The 19490-nt window shown below is 63.3% G+C and overlaps 1 protein-coding gene across 1 annotated transcript; it reads right to left on the reverse strand.

Moving 5' to 3' along the window:
- Positions 1-490: 490 nt before the first annotated feature.
- Positions 491-19286, reverse strand: ERFL (ETS repressor factor like). Its single transcript, XM_045442147.1, has 6 exons — positions 19181-19286; positions 5190-5269; positions 2117-2351; positions 1580-1775; positions 1343-1460; positions 491-969 (listed from the first exon to the last, which is right to left on the reverse strand). The coding sequence occupies exons 2-6, from the start codon at positions 5254-5256 to the stop codon at positions 521-523; spliced, it is 1065 nt and encodes a 354-aa protein (XP_045298103.1). The 5' UTR covers positions 5257-5269; positions 19181-19286; the 3' UTR covers positions 491-520.
- Between the last annotated feature and the right edge of the window lie 204 nt (positions 19287-19490).

Here is a 19490-nt window from a genome sequence, read left to right on the forward strand (position 1 = left end):
ATCTCACACTCCTTTCCGTTCTTTTATTTTTGTAGTAAACTCTCTGGAGGTGGCTGTTGGGGGTTGTGGGGAGGGGGCCCTCCTGGGCAGGGGCTGGGGGCGGGGTTATTGCTCTGAGCTCCCTGTCCCCAGGGGGCCTGTGTGGGGAGGGTGTCAGGACTGGGGCTGGCACAAGAGCAGACATGGCCGAACAAACACACAGGTCACAGCACAGGGGTGGGCGGGCAGGAGAGGCTGGGCGCCATATTGCACTTTTGGAGTGGGGCCAGGCGGGGAGCCCCCTCAAACCGGAGCCTGGGAAAGAGGCTGGAGACCATTGTGTCCCCTCCCCGTCTGAAGGGGGAGGTGAGACCCCAACCCAGGGTTAGGAAAGAAGGTGGGTGACCATGTGGCCGGTCCTAGGAGGGGCCGAGGGCAGGGCCCTGGCCTTGGGCGGGACATGGAGGGCACACTGGACCAGGGCAGAGGCTGCCCCCCCCCCAAGCCCCCACCCTGGCAGAATCCTTTACCCCACGGTGGTTCAGCTGCCGATCCCCCCTTTGCTCGCCTTGGCCTTGGGCGGCACAGGGAGGCCCTCGTCGCCCTCGCTGTCAGAGCTGCAGCCGCTGACATCAGTGATCTCCAGCTCCGAGTCGCTGTCCTCCTTCCCACCCAGCGCAGCCTCTGGACCCCCAGCTCCGGGCAGTGCCAGGCGAGGGGCGGCTGCCAGGCCCGAGGGGCGCTCAGGGCCCAGGCCCTCCCCCGTCGCAGCCAGCAGGGGTGAAGCTGTGGGGCCTCCCCCTGCCCCTGCTGAGGGCAGGTGGCCCAGGGGACCGGCCAGAGGGTTGGGGTAGAAGTGTGGGGGGTAGAGAGAGGGGGGCAGCTTGGGGAAGGGGCCGGTGAGGTACGGATTAAAGTTCCAGGGGTACTCTGGGAAGGCGCGGCCATAAGGACCCAGCAGGCCAGGGGGCTTGGAATAGCCGGTGGCACCTGGTGAGTACAGGGGACAGAGGATCAGGCCGGGCACACCTCCACTGCCGGGGCTGCCTGCAGTGTTCCACCCGGTTCTCCCCCTCTCTCCCACGTGACATCTGCCGCCCCCCACCCTGTGGTTGCCCCCAGCTCTCCCCAGGTCTCCCCATTCCTTTGGCGCCCTGAAAGCCCTTCTCCCAGGCTGTTCCCTCTCTAGTTTCCCTCCTCCCTGCCTCTCCACGAATCCTCCTGTGGCTTTTAAAACGTGCACACACACAACCTCGCCCCGGGCCTCCTTCCTGCATCCTGTCTCTCCCCATCTTTGCCCATCCTTTCCCCTCAAACACGTGCAGCATCCCTCCCCCCCCCCCCAGCACCCGCAGGCTCTTACCGGAGCCCAGAAACGGGAAAGGGCTGTCCAGACGCAGTTTGTCTGTCTCAGGGGTGAACAGGGGCGCCCGGGCCCCTGGCTCTCCCAGGCGAGGGGCAGAGAACAGGGTCTGCAAGGTCTAGAGGGGGAGGGGGGAGGCAGCACCGCTCAGAGTGGCTGCCCCGTCCCCAGGGGGTTGATGGCTGGCGAGGGGGGCACCAGACACCCAATGCTGGGACCTCAGTGTCCCTAACTCACCTCAGGGGTAAGGGGAGGAGCATCTGGCCCAGGGGTCCCCCCAAAGGGACCAGGGGTCAGCAAGAGTGGGGAGCCCGTGGTGGCTGCTGCCACATCCAACAGCGGGTAGTTGACCAGCACGACTTTGCTGAAGTTGAACTTGTAGGTGAACCTCTTCCCTTTGGTCTTGTGGAGAATCCGCTTGTTGTAGTAGTAGCTAGAGAGAGAATGAGGGAATGCTGGGCAGGGCCCCTAACTCACGTTCTGTGCCAGGCACGGTGCACAGAGCACTAGAGTTTGGGGGAACGGAGGCTCACAGAAGTCCCTTCAGCAAGGTCACAAGGCAAGGAAAGGGTGAAGCAGGCTGGGACGCTGGCTTCCGGCCTTCCTCCTTGCTTCCCGTCCGCTCACAAGTAGTCACGGTAGCTACTGCGTGCTGGGATCCGAGGGATTCTGCCCCAGGAGACTGAGGGCAAGCCCCAGGGGGGTGGGGGTCGAGAGGGACAGGGAGGGGAGAAGGGGCAAGGTGCCAGCCGGCCTCTCCCCACCCCTCCTCACCGCAGGGCCCGGCTCAGCTTGTCATAATTCATGTGGGGCTTGCACTTGCGGATGCCCCAGAGCCGAGCCACCTCGTCAGGGTCCTTGATGACGAATTCCCCGTAGTCCCCCTGCCAGGCGATGACACCCTGGTATTCCTCCTTCTGCAGCAGCTCCAGGATAAAGTGCCACAGCTGGATCTGCCTCGAGCCAGGGGACGACTCCGGCTTGTAGGCCCAATCTGGGAAGGCAAACCCTGGGGACAGGAGGCAGGGGAGTGGCCCCGGGTCAGGACACCGAGGCCAGGGCTCCCGGTCCTACTTGGACTCCGGAACCGAGAGGCATCCGGTCTTCCCCCGGCTCCCAGCCTCTGATGAACAGCTAGCTACCCACCCCTTGATGTCTTTAGGGACCCAATTCCTACTCTCTACCCCAGCTGGTGTCTAGTCCCCCATCTGGCCAAAGAGGCAAGAACTCCGTTGTCCGGGGACCCCGGGGTGGCACCTCCAGCCTCATCCTCGACCTTGGCACTTGAAGTCTGCCAGGCTCAGCGCCCCCGGGGTGGAGGTGGGAGGGATCAGTTTCCTGCGGCCTCGACCGTGGGGAGGAAATGGAGGGGGCAGCTTGCAGGGGAAGGGCACCCCCGACACGGGGACAGCCCTCCTCCCGCTGCCCCCTCCAGCCCTGCCCTGGGAAGCCCCCGGTCGCTCCTGCTCTCTGGAACACCCCTGACCCCTTGCTGCATGACCCCCTCCCTGTCCCTTGCCCCCTGCTCCATCTCTCCCTGAAGCCCTCCGCTGACCCCACCCTGGGGCGGCCAGGCCCGTGTGCCCGTGTGTCTTTGCACCAGTCCGTGTACTTACACTCACGTGCCACATCCCCTCCCACACCTGGCTCTGTCGGTCCTAGAGCAGTGTGCATAAGCGTAAACCTGCAGCACACACACAGCCATCCCCTCACACTCCAGGGATGCCCAGCTACACCGTGGGACACAGGCGGCCCCGAGGGCGGCGCTCCTGCTGGGGCACGACACCTCGCCCACGACGTGCCACCACGGCGGACACACCAGATACCCGGCATCACACGTCCGTCCCAACACACTATCGTACATCTCCGGCCCCTCGGAACCAAGACCCACTAACAACGCAGCCATGACGGGAGACGCACAGGACGCCAAAGGCCCAAATCACACACGGTGTGGCAGAACTGGCGGGTGCGGCATCGGGACGCGTGTGTCAGCCTGACAGGCGCACGCGGACTGAGACCACGCCTGCAGAACGGCCTCCCAAACCCACGAGACGCAGGCACCCGCGCTCTGTAACACCCACGGCTCGCCCCTCGGCACACGCTTCACACACACGGGTGGCCTGCACCCTACCGTCCAAATGTGCCAAATAAGCTGGATGGAAAGGGGAGGGTCTCGCCCCCCCCGAATCTCCCCTCCCATCCACAAGGCCCCGGGCCCACTTCTGTGCTCAATCCTGGGCCACATCCTCTGTCCTCCCTCCCTCCTCAGAGACCCCCGGGGCCCAGGCCTGAGAACAGCAGGCAGGATCAGCCTACAGAGAACCAAGGTTGGGGAGGAAGACAACGCTAAGCTACCTACTTGCTGTGTGGCCCCAGGGTAGGTCCTTGCCCTCTCTGGCTTAATAGAATTTCAGCAGTAGGAGGCAAGGAGCAGCGGGTCCCACCCAGGCTGCCTGGTGCTGGTGTGTGAGAATCGGCGCTAATGCCTTCCCGCTGAGGGCTTGGGAGGCCAGGCGGTTTCCTCCCCGAAGGGAGAATTTTTCTCTCAACCCCGTTCTGGGTCTTTCTTACTTCGGGTGATGGGGCTCAATCAGCTGGTGAGCTCCGGCCCATTCCACATCCGCTACTGCATCACACACACACGCACACACACGCGACCCTGAGAGGACAGTGCACAACTGCCCCACACCTGCAGATACACGACCCAGTCCGGAACCACCACGTGCCCTCAAACACATTTCCTCAGACGGACTGGATCTGCCGGGACCCACAACGCACAACTAGAGAGGACCCGCAACTTCAGCCCGCAGACACACGGTGACGGACCCCCCCCCCCAAGTTCAGTCACAGTGACCCACGGATGCAAGGACCCCTCCCCACACCGCGCACACACCGACACAGAGGCCTGGGGGGCACCCACCCGCCCACGCAGCCCGAAGTGCACCGAGACCTCCGTCCCGGACCATGACACACACTGGGAAGTAATGGTCGAGAGCTCCTCACCCCCGAGGCAGGTACGTGCTTGGCAAGCCCACAGACACCCCCAATCCTAAAACGCAGACATGCTCTGCCCGATGTCCCGAAGAACCCCCCCCCCCACCCAGCCCAGAGGCGCTCAGGTAGGGGTGTGTGTGTGTGTGTGTGTGCACGCGCACGAGCAGGCTCGCCAGCTCACACAAAGACAGACGTTGCACATACACTCTCCCAGTGCGACCACTTCTTCCAGAAGCACTGACGTGTGACCCAAGGACACACTCCGAGCCCCCAAACTAGCAGGCACAGAGTCCCAGTCTACACGCACGCACACGCGCACTCCCCATCTGTGGGGCGTGTGACTTGGGCTTAAATGCACGTCCAAGCCGGTCTTACTGTCCACATCCCCAGCTCTGAGTGTCCGCTTCTGAGCAGGCCGTCCTCTGTCCCAGGGCTCCGGCTGGCTGGACCGTGCTCCACGTCCCCCTGGCCAGGCAGCCCCTGTCCGTTTGCACACCCGCGCCTGGCCTGGTGCCCCCTCTGGTCCCCGGCCCTGCTCCATCACTGCCCGGGCGTCTCCAGTACCTGCCTCTCTGCCCAAGATCCTGGGTGGGAGCAGGCCGAGACCCCAGCACCTCGGATCCCAGGAGCCTACCCCTCTCGGACCCCAACACCTCCCCTACCCTCCAAAGACCCTCGCGTCCCAGCAGGCAGGTGGCAGGGACATCTGGCTGTGAAGTTTTTAGCCAAGTTTCTCATTAGGGGGTGGCATTCAGGGGACCGTGACAGACCCGGACAGAGGAGGGAGGACAGGAAGAGGTGCAGAAAGGAGGAGCCAGCTGGCTGGGAGGGGCAGGAGGTCCGGGCCAGTTACCGGGGGTCCAGAGAGCCGGCAGGGCGGGCGGGGCGAAGAGAAGGTCGGAGACGCAGCTACAGTCCATGGTGGAGCCAGCCCTGCAGAGAGGCCGGGACAGACACACGGGGACAGGCGGGGGACAGGCGGGGGACAGGCAGGAGAGACAGACAGGGGTCAGTGGGGCGGGCGCTCCCCACGGGCCCTCCCGGCCCGCCACCCGCCACCCTCTCCACCCACGTCCCACGGACCCTGCCTCCCAGCCTCTCCTCCCGCAGCCTCGCCCTCACCCTGTGCCTCAGTCACTACCCACGTCGCCCCCAGCCTCCCTCCGCGCTGCTCCCACTCTCTGGCTCACTCACACTCGCTGGCTGGCCACGCCACCCGCCCGCCCCGCACCAGCTTTGCCGCCGCCGCCGCCGCCGCCTCTCCGGCCGGCTCGTGCCTGACCTCTCATCCGTCTCAGCGTCTCTGGGTCTCTATCTGGCCGCCCCAGATTTGTCTCGCTCTGAACCTCGCCCCCACCCCCTGGCCCGCCCAGTGGACCCCCCTCCCCCCCCCGGGCTGGCTCATCTAGCTCCCAAGCGGTCCCCAGTTTTCACCCGCCGGCCCAGAGAGGGCCCCCCCGCCCCCGCAGAGCAGACCCCAGCACCCTGAAGGAGGGATCCCACAGATGCGCCTCCCTGACCTCAGACCCTACCACTTGCACCTGCTTCCCCCAACCTGGACAGCCCCCTCAGACACCCCTTCCCCTTAGAGCTGCCTCCCCCACCCCACAGCCTCCCTCAGATCCCCTTCCCCTTAGATCTTCCTCCCTTCACCCCACAGCCCCCCCAGACACCCCTTCCCCTTAGAGCTGCCTCCCCCACCACACAGCCCCCCCTCAGATCCCCTTCCCCAGACAGCACCCCCAGACACCCCTTCCCCTTAGATCTGCCTCACCTCAACCCACAGCCCCCCCCTCAGATCCCCATCCCCCAGACAGCCCCCCAGACACCCCTTCCCCTTAGATCTGCCTCCCCTCAACCCACAGCCCCCCTCAGATCCCCTTCCCCCAGACAGCCCCCCCAGACACCCCTTCCCCTTAGATCTGCCTCCCCTCAACCCACAGCCCCCCCAGACACCCCTTCCCCTTAGATCTGCCTCCCCCACCCCACAGCCCCCCCCTCAGATCCCCTTCCCCCAGACAGCCCCCCAGACACCCCTTCCCCTTAGATCTGCCTCCCCCACCCCACAGCCCCCCTCAGATCCCCTTCCCCAGACAGCACCCCCAGACACCCCTTCCCCTTAGATCTGCCTCCCCTCAACCCACAGCCCCCCCAGACACCCCTTCCCCTTAGATCTGCCTCCCCTCAACCCACAGCCCCCCCCTCAGATCCCCATCCCCAGACAGCCCCCCAGACACCCCTTCCCCTTAGATCTGCCTCCCCTCAACCCACAGCCCCCCTCAGATCCCCTTCCCCAGACAGCCCCCCCAGACACCCCTTCCCCTTAGATCTGCCTCCCCTCAACCCACAGCCCCCCCAGACACCCCTTCCCCTTAGATCTGCCTCCCCCACCCCACAGCCCCCCCCTCAGATCCCCTTCCCCCAGACAGCCCCCCAGACACCCCTTCCCCTTAGATCTGCCTCCCCCACCCCACAGCCCCCCTCAGATCCCCTTCCCCAGACAGCACCCCCAGACACCCCTTCCCCTTAGATCTGCCTCCCCTCAACCCACAGCCCCCCCCAGACACCCCTTCCCCTTAGATCTGCCTCCCCCACCCCACAGCCCCCCCCTCAGATCCCCATCCCCCAGACAGCCCCCCCAGACACCCTTTCCCCTTAGATCTGCCTCCCCTCACTCCACAGCCCCCCCAGGCACCGCTTCCCCTTAGATCTGCCTCCCCTCACCCCCCAGCCGTCCCCCAGACACCCCTTCCTCTTAGATCTCCCTCCGGGAGGCCCCCCTCAGATACCACTTTCTCCTTGGATATGCCTCCCCCCTCAGACACCTGTGCCCCTATCTGCCTCCTCCCTCAGACGTATTTTCCCCCTTGAATATGCCTCCTCTTTCAGACACCCCTTCCTCCTTGGACATGCCTCCCCTCTCAGGTCCTCTCTCTCAGACCCCTTACTCCTCAGATACCCCCGCCCCCCTCCTCACCCGTCTCTCAGAACCTTTACCCTTCTGACAGCCTCTCCCCCGCCGATACCCCACTACACCGACACCCCCCCACGTGCCCCCAGACCCTTGGACATCTGTTCCTCTCAGACACCCGGCCCTCGGGCACATCCTCCCCCTTAGATACTTTTCAGCCCCTCACCGCTCCTCCCTTTGAGACCCCACCTTTCAGAGAGAGCACTTTTCTCAGACCTCCTCGTTCAGACCCCCCCCTCAAATACCCCACCCCCACGACGTGCTCTTATAAGACAGCCTTCCCCGCAGACACCGCTCTCCCCAAAGACCCCGCACGGCCGCTCTGCTCCCCACAAGCCCCACCTCACCCCTTGGACGGCAGACAAGAGTTGGCAGATGGCCCATTCCCTCCAGACCTGCCGCGTCCCCACGGGCACCCAGGCGGCCCCCCCCCGCCACCCGGTGTCCACTGCGTCTCTCCCACACGGTCCTCTCCATCACTCAGGCCCCCCGGCCACCTCATCTGCCTCCTCAGGGTCCCCCCTTCCTGCGGCCACTTTGCCCCCACACCCCCACGTCCCCTGTCTTCCATCCAATCTCCCCAACTTTCTCTGTTGCTCTCCCTCCCTGTCTCTTCCCCCCCCCGCCCCCCCTCCCACACTCTTCTCTCTCTCCCCTTCTCTGTCTCCTCCTCATCTCTTTTCCTTTTTTCCACCTCTCTTCTCTCTTTCCTTGTCTTCCTCAACCCAGGGGGGCTCCTCCCATCCTTTCCCACCCCTTCTCCCCAACCCCTGTGCCCCCCCCCCACCTCCCTCGGGTCTCTCCCATCTCTGGCTTCCCCGCGCCCCATCCCCTCCGTCCCTTCTTCCGCCGGCTCTCCCCTCTCCCCAGCTGTGCCACCACCCCGGCTCGGCCCCCAGCCCGTCCCGCCTCAGTCTCCCCATCTCCCTCCCGGCTCCGGTTCCGCACCTCGCCGGCCACCTCTCTCCCACCTCCCGCTCGCTCTGCCTCTCCGGGTCCCCCTCCCTCCTGCCTCCGCCCCCGCCCCCGCCCCCACCCCCACTGGCCCCTCTCATTTCCGTGTTGGTTTTGATTTCTCTTCCCGACGCTTTCAACTCCCCGCCGCCTCCTCCGGACACGTTATAACGAGGAGCCGTGGGATCGGCGCTCCGGGCCCTGCTCCCACGCTCCCCCCCGCGTCTCTCACGCATCTCTGCCGTCTCGCCATCTCTGCCTGCCCCTTCTCTGTCCCCGTCTCTGTCCGGTCAGGCCCACAGGGACTGGGTCCCTGCCCTGACGGACAGGGTCCACAGCACCACGTCTCAGGGTCCCCGTGTCTCTCTCTCTGGGTCCCCACGTCTCTCCACGTCTCTCCTCCCCACATCCTTGTCTCTCCGTCTCTGTCTCTGTCTCCATCTCTGTCTCCGCATCTCTGTTTCCGTCCCACTGTCCGTCTCTTGGGGTCCCTTTGATCTCGCCCTGCCCCTGGCGCCCCCCTGGCCCCATTGATCGCCGATCGACCGGTGGAAGGAGCGGGGCCTGCGGGGCTGGGGCTGGGGCTGCGGGGCCAGGCAGGGGCCCGGTTAGGACGCTGGACAGACGGACAGCCGGCCCCAGACCCGGTAGCTGTGGAGGGGGAGCCGCTGCAAACCCCCGCCCCACCGGTCCGCGCCGTGCGGATGGGGACTCCGGGCCAGCTTTAATTTTTAATTTTATTTTGCTTCCTCCACCCCCCCCCCGCCCCCCATCTCCACCGCCTGCAGCCACGGCACTGAATGTGTGTGTGCTTGTGCGTGTGCGTGCAGCAGTGTGGGGAGAGGGGCTGGGCAGGCAAGACGCTGCCTCTCCCCTCCTCGCCAAGCAGTCACACAGACCCACAATCCGGCCCAGGCACACTTCACACAGACCCACACGGCACCCTCGGCACCCCCCCCCCCACACCGTGTCATACGCAACACACAGACATGCAGGTCAAAACAGCCACACGCCCCGTGACCATCACACACACACACACACACACACACACACACACACACACATCACGACGCTCACAGATATTCACAGAGGAACACACGGTTGTCTAGGGATACACACACCACCTTGATCCCACCCGGAAGCGGAGACACACAACCGTGGACAGAAACACACGCAGACACGCAGACCTACGAGCGCGCACGGACACGGCGCCACACCCACCCGGGCACACACACCAGCACAGCCAAGCCAGGGACACAAGGGACACACACGAGGGACGCAACAGCTACACACAGTGCCACACGCACCAGCACCAGAGACCCTGTGTCACACACACGGCGACACAGACGCACACGTGGCACCGATACAGCCACCATGAGACCACGCACACGCGCACGCACGCACACACACACACACGCGCGCGCGCACACGGACCAGCCCGCCCAGCAGCACGCTCACACCCAGAGGCCAACTGGGTGACGGGCTGTGTCGCGGCGAGGCGGGCACTCAGAGGTCAAGCCGCCGTCTGTCCGGCTGTCTGTCCACCCGCCCCCCCCGCACTTCTCCAGCGCGTGTCTGCGTGTATAAAGCGGGCACCGTCTCAGGCCTACGTCTGCCTCTGTCTCTCTAGAGATGGGGCTCCCGGCCTCAGGCCCACGGGCTGGCGGGGTCCGTCTCACAGAGGTCTTTGTTGTTCCATCCCTCTGTCCGCCTGGAGCTCCAAGAGTCTCAGGGTCTGCGGTTCTTGTCTCTTAGGGCGTCTCTGTCTCTCTCTGTCTCTGGGCGTCTCTGTCTCTCCACATCTCTCCTCGCCTCTGGTCTCCTCACCACCCCCCCCCCCTCCAGCACCCCGGCCCCCTGGGCTGGGGTTTAACCAGTTGTTTTGATTTCTCTAAGCTGCTCCGGCCGCCTCGGGAGCCGCCTCGGGCCTCACCCCCCCCCACAGCCCCTTCATCCCTCACCCAGCACCCCCTCCCCTTAACACAATCTGCACAAGTGGAATGAAAATTGATTTTTTTTTTAAATTTCATATCTTCTCCGGGGCTCTGTCTAAAGAGGAGAGAGACGCGGCCCAAGACCCTTCTCCCGCTGCCGCCCCCGCACGTGCACACGCACAACACGCCAACAGGCACACACCTCACGGCTAGACACACACACACGTATACACCCTGACCCTCCGTCTGCACCCACGCCGGGGACACGCCCCTCCCTAGGCCACACGCCCACGCGGGACACATCTGTGCACACGGCCGACACACGGCAGACTCTCGCACCACCCTCTCCAGGCCCCCACCGGTAGGCACGCGTCACGCACCGTGCGCCCTGTCCCCTCCGGCCGCACACGGCCCAGCTGCCCGCTGTCGCACGCTACCTGCGCACATGCTCGCACACGCACCTGCCCACATCTGTGTGCACACGGGCCCGCGGGCGGTCTCACCGCAGGCACCGAGGGGGCCTCTGCGGCTGTCCCGAGGAGGACTGGGCCAGGAACGGGACCGGGGGCTTTCCTGCCTGGACTTGCCCGCCCCCCCCCCATCCCCAAGGTCACCCTCACTCCCACCCCTACCCGCATCAACCAAATGCTTCAGCCTGCCCCTGGGCGGGGGCGTCTCTGCGTCTGGGGTGCGTGAGCGCACGTGTACGTACGTTCGCACACAAACACGCCGCTGGCTGCTTTTCTCCAGGCCACACGCCGTCATCCCCACAACAGGCTGGCTCATTTGAGAGCTAGCGCATCTTCACACGGGCACACGAAACGCGCAGGGACAGACGGGGCGCCTGAGCGGCTCCGTCGGTTAAGCATCTGACTTTGGCTCAGGTCGTGATCTCACAGCCTGTGGGTTCGAGCCCTGCGTCGGGCTCTGTGCTGACGGCTCAGAGCCTGGAGCCTGCTTTGGATTCAGTGTCTCCCTCTCTCATGGTGCCTCTCCCCTGCTTGCACTCTGTCTCTCTTTCAAAAATAAATATTCAAAAAAAAAAAAATTAAAAAGTTAAAAAAAAAAAAACCCAAAAACGCAGGGACAGAAGCACGCAGGCCCCCATGACAGAGACCCACGGAATATACGCGACACACACAGGGCAGCGCGGAGCACACGTCTGTGCCCGTGCGTCATCACACACACACACACACATGGCCTCACGCGTGCTGGGGCGTCGGCTCCCACGTGGAGAGCAGACGCGCACCAGCCGGGCGGGCACACGTAGACACGCAACCACAAGCGCACAGGGCCTTCGACACTCTTCGGGGCACAGGCAGGATCGTTTCACGTCCGGCCTCGGACTCGGACACAAGCCCACAGGCTCGGAGACACGACGGCACCTCCTGAACACAAAACGCACCGCCACCCAGGCTCACGCGGCCGGTTTTGACGCGGGTGGGGGTGGGGGTGGGGGTGGGGGTGGGGGGGGCGAGCGGGAGCTGTGATCACAGCCCACAGCTGCTCCTTCACGGTGTCCCACGCCCACACTCGCCAGCCCGGTTCCCGGGGTGGTGCCCGCTCGCCCCCCCCCCCCCCCCCCAACGCCTCCCTTGGACTAAGCCTTCTGGTCTCCTCGCCTGCAGAGGCGTGGGCCGTCCCGGTCACCGAGACAGGCCAGCAGACTTGGAAAGTCCAGACTCCGCACCACTCCAGAATCGTGGGCAGTCACACCAGATGCCCGCAGAGGAGCGTCACACGCACAAGGCACGCCCGGGCTCACAGACACGGCTCAGACGGCGTCTCCCAGCCCCCACGGGCTCCCGCTCCCACGCTTAGTCCCCGCTGCCCTGGAACGCACAGGTCTCCGCAGGTCACGTCTGCATGCGCTGCAACACAAGTCACAGCCACACGAACCGTCAAGCCCGCCCCCACCCCCCGCAGTGTCACACACACACAGAGTTACGGTAGCTTGCGCGTGTGCACATGCACACACACCAGACTCTCTGTGTGAGACAGGAGGACAGGCGGGCAGACAGACGAGGCACCGGCCTCCCGGCCCGGAGAAGGCGTGTCTGAGACGCGATTTGGGGAAGGCGAGAGGCACCAAGCCATGGCAGCACCAGAGACCTCACACCCACCCTCTCCCCCTCTCTCCCTCTCGCTGGTGTCTCTGGGTCTGTCTCTCTGTCTCCGTCTCTCTCGTTCCCTGAGTCCCAGTCTCTGCACGAACATCCCTGGGGCTGTGGCCAGCACGCGGAACCGTGTCAGTTGGGGGGGGAGCGTCCCCGGGGAGGTGGGAGCCGCAGTGCCACGCACCCCGCCTACCAAACAGCACTGGGGGAGGGGAGGGCGGGAGGCGCCACCGCGGATGTGGACCCAGAGCTCAGGCTGCTTCCCTACCCCCCCCCCCCCGCCTTCCCCTTCAGAGACCCCAAGAGATGGAGGAAGTGTGGGGGGCGGGTAGAGGGAGGGGGGAGACACCCAGAGAGGGAGGGTGGGGGACAGAGACAAGCAGAAAGCAACACCTACCGGGAGACAGAGGGGGACAGAAGGGGACGAGTTAGGGAAACCTGGAAAAGGGGAGTGAGTCAGAGCCGCTTGGACAAAGTGAATTAGGGAGACAGAGGTCGGGAAGAGAGCTGTTCCAAGGAGGGACCCCGTCAGGGAGAAAGGAGAGGAGGGGCAGAGATGCGGAAAATTGAGGGATTAGGACAGAGGCAAAGGAGTGGGCAAGGAGGGCAGAGGCTGCAGGGGCTACAGGGACAGAGGAGGCGGGAGCAAGGGGAAGACACAAGTATGGGCTCACGGCCAGCACAAGGCCCAGCTGTGGTCTTTGGGGGGGGGGTGGTCAGCGTCCCCGGGGGCTGACCCAGCTCCTGGCTACCACCCCAACTCCAAAACCCACCCTGCCCCTCCTCCTCACCTCCACCTGGCCAGGTCCCACCTCCTGCCTCATCCTGAACCCCAACCTCTTCCCTAGACTCCTCAGTTCCAGCTCCCTCCCCTGTCTTATCCCTACACCCCAGCACCACCTTCCCCCCCCCGCCCCCCCCACCAACTGCCTCGTATCAGAGACAGTGACAGAGGTGCAGGGGCAAGGGCTGTGATCTGGCAGTGCCGGAGGGGTGGAGGGACAGAAAGCTGAAGGCAAGTGTGGCCAGCTAATCCCAGTGGCCGAAGTCTAAGGGGGCCCCTCTGGACCGTGATGGCCAAGAGGCAGGGGCGGGGGCACCCTGTGTCCTGTTCATGGGGCTTGGCACCAAGTACGTGCTCAGGAAACGGGGCTTAAGTGAAACTCATATTAAAAGGAGGCAGAGAAACAGAGGGACAGACAGGGAGTCAAAGGGACAGAAAGCCAGAGACCAAGGGGCAGTGATGAAGGGGGTACAGCGAGACGTGGGGTCAGGGGCACAGAGATGGGGGGGGGACAGGAAGACTGAGGGATGAAGCAGGGGGACAGACAGATGGGGGACTGAGACACAGGAACAGAGGGGGGACAGAGAAACAGATGAGGAACAAAAATGGGGGAGAAGTGAGTGACTGAGGGTCAGAGAAAACGAGGAACAGATAAATGGGGTCAAAGACCCAGGAAGGCAAACATAGAGGCAAAAAGGGAAGAGAGGCACAGGGGGACAGGCAACCAGGAAACAGAGGGCAGGGCCCCAGAGCCTGGGGCCAAGTGCAGGTCCTGGGCCCATGGGAGCTGGGTGCCTGGGCTGCAGGGGATCCCACGAGGGCCAGAGAAGGGCCGGGGTCCGGCCAGGCTGGGGGAGGCTCGGGGCTCCAGGGGCATCGCACGGTGCTAATTCAGCTCCATCGATCAGACGGGATGAGAGCAATAAATTATTGTGACAAGATGCAATCCTGGCCCGCGCACTGCCGCCGAGGCGGATCGATCCCTGTCCCCAGCCCCACACCGGGTCCCATGCCCAAGCCCTGGCCCGGACGCCTCTGCCCATCTCTCTCTCCATTCCCCCACCACACATACTCCCACCAACATCCAGGTGGGGCAGCAGCCCTTGGGAAGAGACGGGAGCAGAGAGGAAGCCATGGAGGGAAGATCAGCCCCCATCTGGCCCAGGTCCTCTCGCCTCCCTCACCACCCCATCCTCACCACACGACCTGGGAGGTAGCAAGTGCCGTGATGCCCATTTCACAGATGCGGAAACTGAGGCTCAGATAGGAAAAGTAACTTGGCCAAAGTCCCACAGGGGTGAGTGGGGAGGCCTGGACTCAAACGTGGGTCAGGACTCCAAGCCCCCAAAACCTGTACTTTCGGAGGAGAGAACAAAGGAGAGGGAAAGAAGAGGTGGGAGGAGACGGAGAATGAGAAAGAGACAGAGAATGCAGGACACAGAACAAGAATCAGACCCTATAAAGAGAGAAGATACAGGGACACAGAGACAGACGGAGGTGGAGAAACACAGCGAACAAAGAGACAGGGAGGGAGGAAGAGCCAGACAGAGATACACAGAGAGACAGAGACTCAGATTCGGGAGACAGAGAGGAAGCACACAGAGGGAGGGCGGGCAGAGAGGCACCAGGCTGGGGAAGACGGGTGTGCAGAGATGGGTAGTTCTGCAGGGCAAGGGGTGTCTGAGGAGACAGGAGCGTGTTGGGAGGAGCTGGGCTGGCTCCGGGCAGCTTGGACGGTGGGAGGGAGTAAGGATGTGGGTGACCAGCTCGGCCCCGGGGAGTGGGTGTCCGAGAGACAGGTGTACGAGCAGGGAGATGGGACACGACTGATGGCAGGAGTGGGGGGGGGGGGAGAACGCGAGGCTGGGGAGCAGGAGGGCTGCTGGGTCGTGGAGAAACAAAGGGTGCCAAAGTGACAGGGCGGACAGGTGCCTCTGTGGAGGAAGCAGGTCACCTGAGAGGCAGGGAGGGGAGGGAAGGACACCTGGATGACTGAAGTCAGACGGCCTCCAAGAACTGCCAGTTTCTGAGACCTCAGAGAAACTCCTCCGTTTCTCGGGGCTCAGTTTCCTTCTCCGTAAACTGGGGATAAGAATAAGGACCTGCCTCCCGGGGGGCCTCGTGAGGAGGAAACGAGACTGTGGTTAGAAGGGACGGAGAACACTGCCAGTCACCGAGACAGGCTGAGTAAGCAGTGGCTGGCTGGGGCTCCTGGCTGCCTCAGTCAGTAGAGCGTGCAAGTCTTGATCTCAGGGTTGTGGGTTCGAGCCCCGTGGGGCTTGCTAGAAATGCAGTCTCAGGCTCCACCCCAGGCCTGCCGCACCAGGGTCTCCGGGGCGAGGCCCGGAGCGGTACGTGCCGGCGGCCCCTCCACGTGTTTCCCCTGCACACTGAAGTCAGAGAGCCTCTGGCTTAAGGGAGTCTGTACGATGCAGAGGGCAGGTGTGGGAACCCCTGGGAACAGTGTTATGTGGTCCGCAAATGCTACAGGTGTTACTTAAGCTCATCAAGGAAGGTGTTCCCTGAGGGGCTAGATGGCCAGTGACATGTCCTGTGAAAAGGGACAGGTATCTCCAGAGGGGAGCAGGCTGGAGACAGGTGTGAGGGATCTGAAGGTTAGGCTCTCAAGGTGCCGGGGTGGGATGTGGGGGGGGGGGTGACAGGCCGCACGAGCAGGGAGTGAAGACGAGCACAGCTGAGACAAGGTGGCTGAGAGGTGTTGGGGTACGTACCCAATGTCTGTAAAAGTCGTGAAGGGGGGTGGCCTGGCTGGCTCAGTCGGCACAGCATAAGACTCTTGATCTCAAGATCATGAGTTCAAGCCCCACACTGGGCATGGAGCTTACTTAAGATTTTTTTTTTTTTTTTTTTTTTTTAAAGAAAAAGCAGGGCGCCTGGGTGGCTCAGTCGGTTAAGCGTCCTACTTCGGCTCAGGTCATGATCTCATGGTTCATGAGCTCGAGCCCCGCGTCGGGCTCTGTGCTGACCGCTCAGAGCCCGGAGCCTGCTTCGGATTCTTTGTCTCCCTCTCTCTCTGCCCCTCCCCCACTCATGCTCGGTCTCTCTCTCAAAAATAAATAAAATGTTTATTTAAATAAAAAAATAATAAAGAAAAAGCTGGGAGGGGACAAGAGCTACGTGGACGTCAGTGAGAGGGAAGGAGAGAAGGGGACTTGAAGCTGGTTCACGTCTGTGGGGCAAGAGTGTGGCCAGGAGCAGGCATTCCCTTTGTGGACAGGCTGCGGATGCCAGGGGTATGGCAGAGACTCACTTGAAGAGATGAAAAGCAGAGAGAGATCAGGGAGGCGACAGGTGTGGAAGCCTCGGTACGTGTTTGCTGCAGGAGTGAGTGGACAGGACATTGGAGCCGGTGATGCTCTGGCAGACAGGTGAGGAAGGGGCAGGTATGGAGAGACGCTGGGGTGACCTCGTGCAGCAAGGAAGGGGGGATGTGGGAAACACGGGGAATTAGTTCTGTGGGGGAGGAAGAGAAGTAGGCAGTGCCTGAGGGACGGTGTGGGGAAACAGGTAGCTGCCCGAGGCCAAGGTCAGATTCCCCGTCCAAACCTGTGTACCTATAAGGTGGTGGTGTGAGAGACAAAAGAGATCCAGAGACAGAGAGATAGAAGGAGCCAGATACAATGTGAGCAGCTCAAGTGTGGAGGGGGGAGGGGTGACTTTCAGGACAAGGGCTCGTAGGAGACATCATGGCAGGGGGGAGGCACACGAGGAAGGGTGCCCAGGGCCCACTGCACGTGTGAGCAATCAAGCCGTGCCGATTAGGAGACAGGTGCGGGTAGGTGGGTGCACCTGCCATCTAGGGTGAGTCACCTGAACTGACAAGTGGAAAAGACAGCGGGAAGTAGGTATCTTTGGGCCAAAGGATGGGAGATGGAGTGTGGGGGCGTTAGGTGCAGGCAGGGAGCATGGTGGGAAGCAGGTGTGTTCTCAGGTGACACATGAGTGGGAAGTGCTTCTGGAAGGAGAGATACGAGAGTGGACAAGGTTAGCATTGGAAGGGAGGAGTATGGGACGGGAGAGGTGGGAGGGGGCAGGTTAAGAGGATGAGTGCTTATGTGCGAAGGACGGAGTGAGTGAGTGTGTGTGTGTGTGTGTGTGTGTGTGTGTGTGTGTGTGTGGCGGGGGGCGGAGAGAGAAGATATGGTGGACAGGTACTGTTTGAGACACAGAAGTGAACAGGAATGTGTGAGAAGTGTGTTTAATAAGTGTGTTTAGAGCTTCAGGGAATGGGGGGGGTGCAGGTAGGAAAGGGACGATGTGGCATGCGTGGGACAGAGGCAGGGATTCGAATGGAAGGGGCCGATTTTGGAGAACAGGTGTTACCTGGAGAAGCAGGTAAGAGAGGACACGTGTCACCGAGAGATCATAGGCATCTGTGGGGCAGGTTGCAAGGGACACGTGTTACCTGTAAAAGCAGGTGACAGGAAATAGGTGACACCTACAGGGACAGATGAAGAGAACAGGTTACCTGCAGGGGACAGGTATAAGGAGACTAATGTTACCTGGAGGTCCAGATGTGGGGAACTGAAGGGGACACGCTAACGTGACGGGTGTGTTGATACACAGGTGTGAGTGAAAGGTGTTACCTGCGGCCACAGGTGCGTGCAGCATGGCTCTTCAGGGTGATTCACTGCCTTGGTTTCACCTCCTTCCCTCTCCTCCCCTCCCCAGGGGCCAGGGCTGGCGCTGGGATCCCTCCCGCGGCTTCGGCCCCTGGCAGGGCGCGCAGTTAGCTCACGCAGTCAGCTCTGGGCTCAGCGAGGCCGGCCGGGCCTGCCGGGCAGCCGGGCTCCTGAGGCTGCTTGGCGATGCGGAGCGCGTCTGGGCCTCGGCGGGCCGGCCGGGCAGGGGGAGCGGGCGGGGGGGCCGTTTAGCCGTGATAGATCCGCGCGCCGCTTGTCTCTTAATCTCCGGAGCGACCGATCGATTCGCTATTTCCCTTTGTTGCCAGAAAATTCGATCCTGGGCCTGGAATTAGGTCCCCGGCTTAATCTGAGCGGAAACCAGCGAGGGGGAGACAGAGACAGAGATGCCGGGAGAGGCAGAGACAGAGAGATAGCAAGAGACAGAGAAAGGCAGAGACAGAGAGACACCGAGAAAGACCTGGGGAGAGAGAGGCACAGAGATTCTGAGATCGTCCGAGAGTTGGACCCAAAGAGGAAGAGAGAGATGCTCCAAAAGACAGAGATAAAGAGGCAGAGACAGATTCTTGGAGTTAGAGGTGGAGCCAGAGATGCTGGAAGAGACAGAGACACAGTCAGGAGAGACCCAGTCACGGAGGAGATGGCAGAGGTGGCCCAGCATGGCCCTGGGACGGTGGTGGAATGACAGACAGCAAAGGCGTGCAGCATACTGGCCACCTGTCCCCAGAAGGACACAGTCCCTGGAAGGTCAGGAGCTCCCAGCCCCAAAGTGTGCAGACCCATTTATTGGCCTAGATGACCCCCTTCCACCAAATATCCAGACCCCAAATATCCAGAGCTAAGTGTGCAGACCCTCAGCCTTGAACTCCAGCTCCAAATCCAGACCTCCCAGCACCACCACCACCCCCAGCTAAACCTTCATACTGACCACAGCCCCAAAGGTCCACGCCCCATACTGACTCCAGCCTCAAACTGTCAGCTCTCAACCCCCAATAGCCAGTCTCTTGGCTCTGAACCCCCGGGTCCCAAATTTCAAGCCCTCAGTCCTGGTCTCTAAAACCTCCCAGGATTCTAGCCCCGCACGTCCAGAACCCCCTCAAGTGTGCCCGTCGGCCCCGCTTCCCAAATAGACCCCAGTCTCTGCCGGCCCCCATCTCTAGCGCTCTCACGCACTCCTCCGCCCCCACCCCCCGCCGCCTCCGGAGCCCCTGTCCCGTGCGCGCACCTCCAGCCCTCTCCCCCACCTCCCCCCACCCCACCCCCAGAGCTGGGCGCTGCCCCCACCCCCACCCCGGGCCGCCGACCCCTCCCGTCTTCCCCGCCCCGGGCTCGGCGGCCGGGCTCCGACGGTCTCTCGGGAGCACCTCCCGCGCCCCGCCCCCCATCCCCGCCCCCGCGCCGGCCCGCGGCGCTCACTCACTTTCCGGGGTTTGCGCCTCCGCTCCGGTCCGGCGAGAAGTGTTTAAAGTTCGGATCCCGCAGCCATGGCCCCGGCGGCGTCCTGGGGAGCGGGCTCCGGGGCGGGGGGCGGGGCCGGGCGGGGGGCGAGGCCCGGGGGCCCCGGGGGACGGAGCGGGAGCGAGAGTCACTGCGAGACCCGGACGGAGAGACCCGGAGACGGAGGGACAGCCGGGGACGCGGAGAGGGGGGCCGAGCAGAGACCGCGAGACGCGGAGAGAGACGCGCGGGAGAGAGGCGCGCCGAGAGCCGGAGACGCGGGCCGCCGGGGA

The sequence above is a fragment of the Leopardus geoffroyi genome, chromosome E2 (genome assembly GCF_018350155.1).
Source record: "Leopardus geoffroyi isolate Oge1 chromosome E2, O.geoffroyi_Oge1_pat1.0, whole genome shotgun sequence".
Taxonomy (NCBI): Eukaryota; Metazoa; Chordata; class Mammalia; order Carnivora; family Felidae; genus Leopardus; species Leopardus geoffroyi.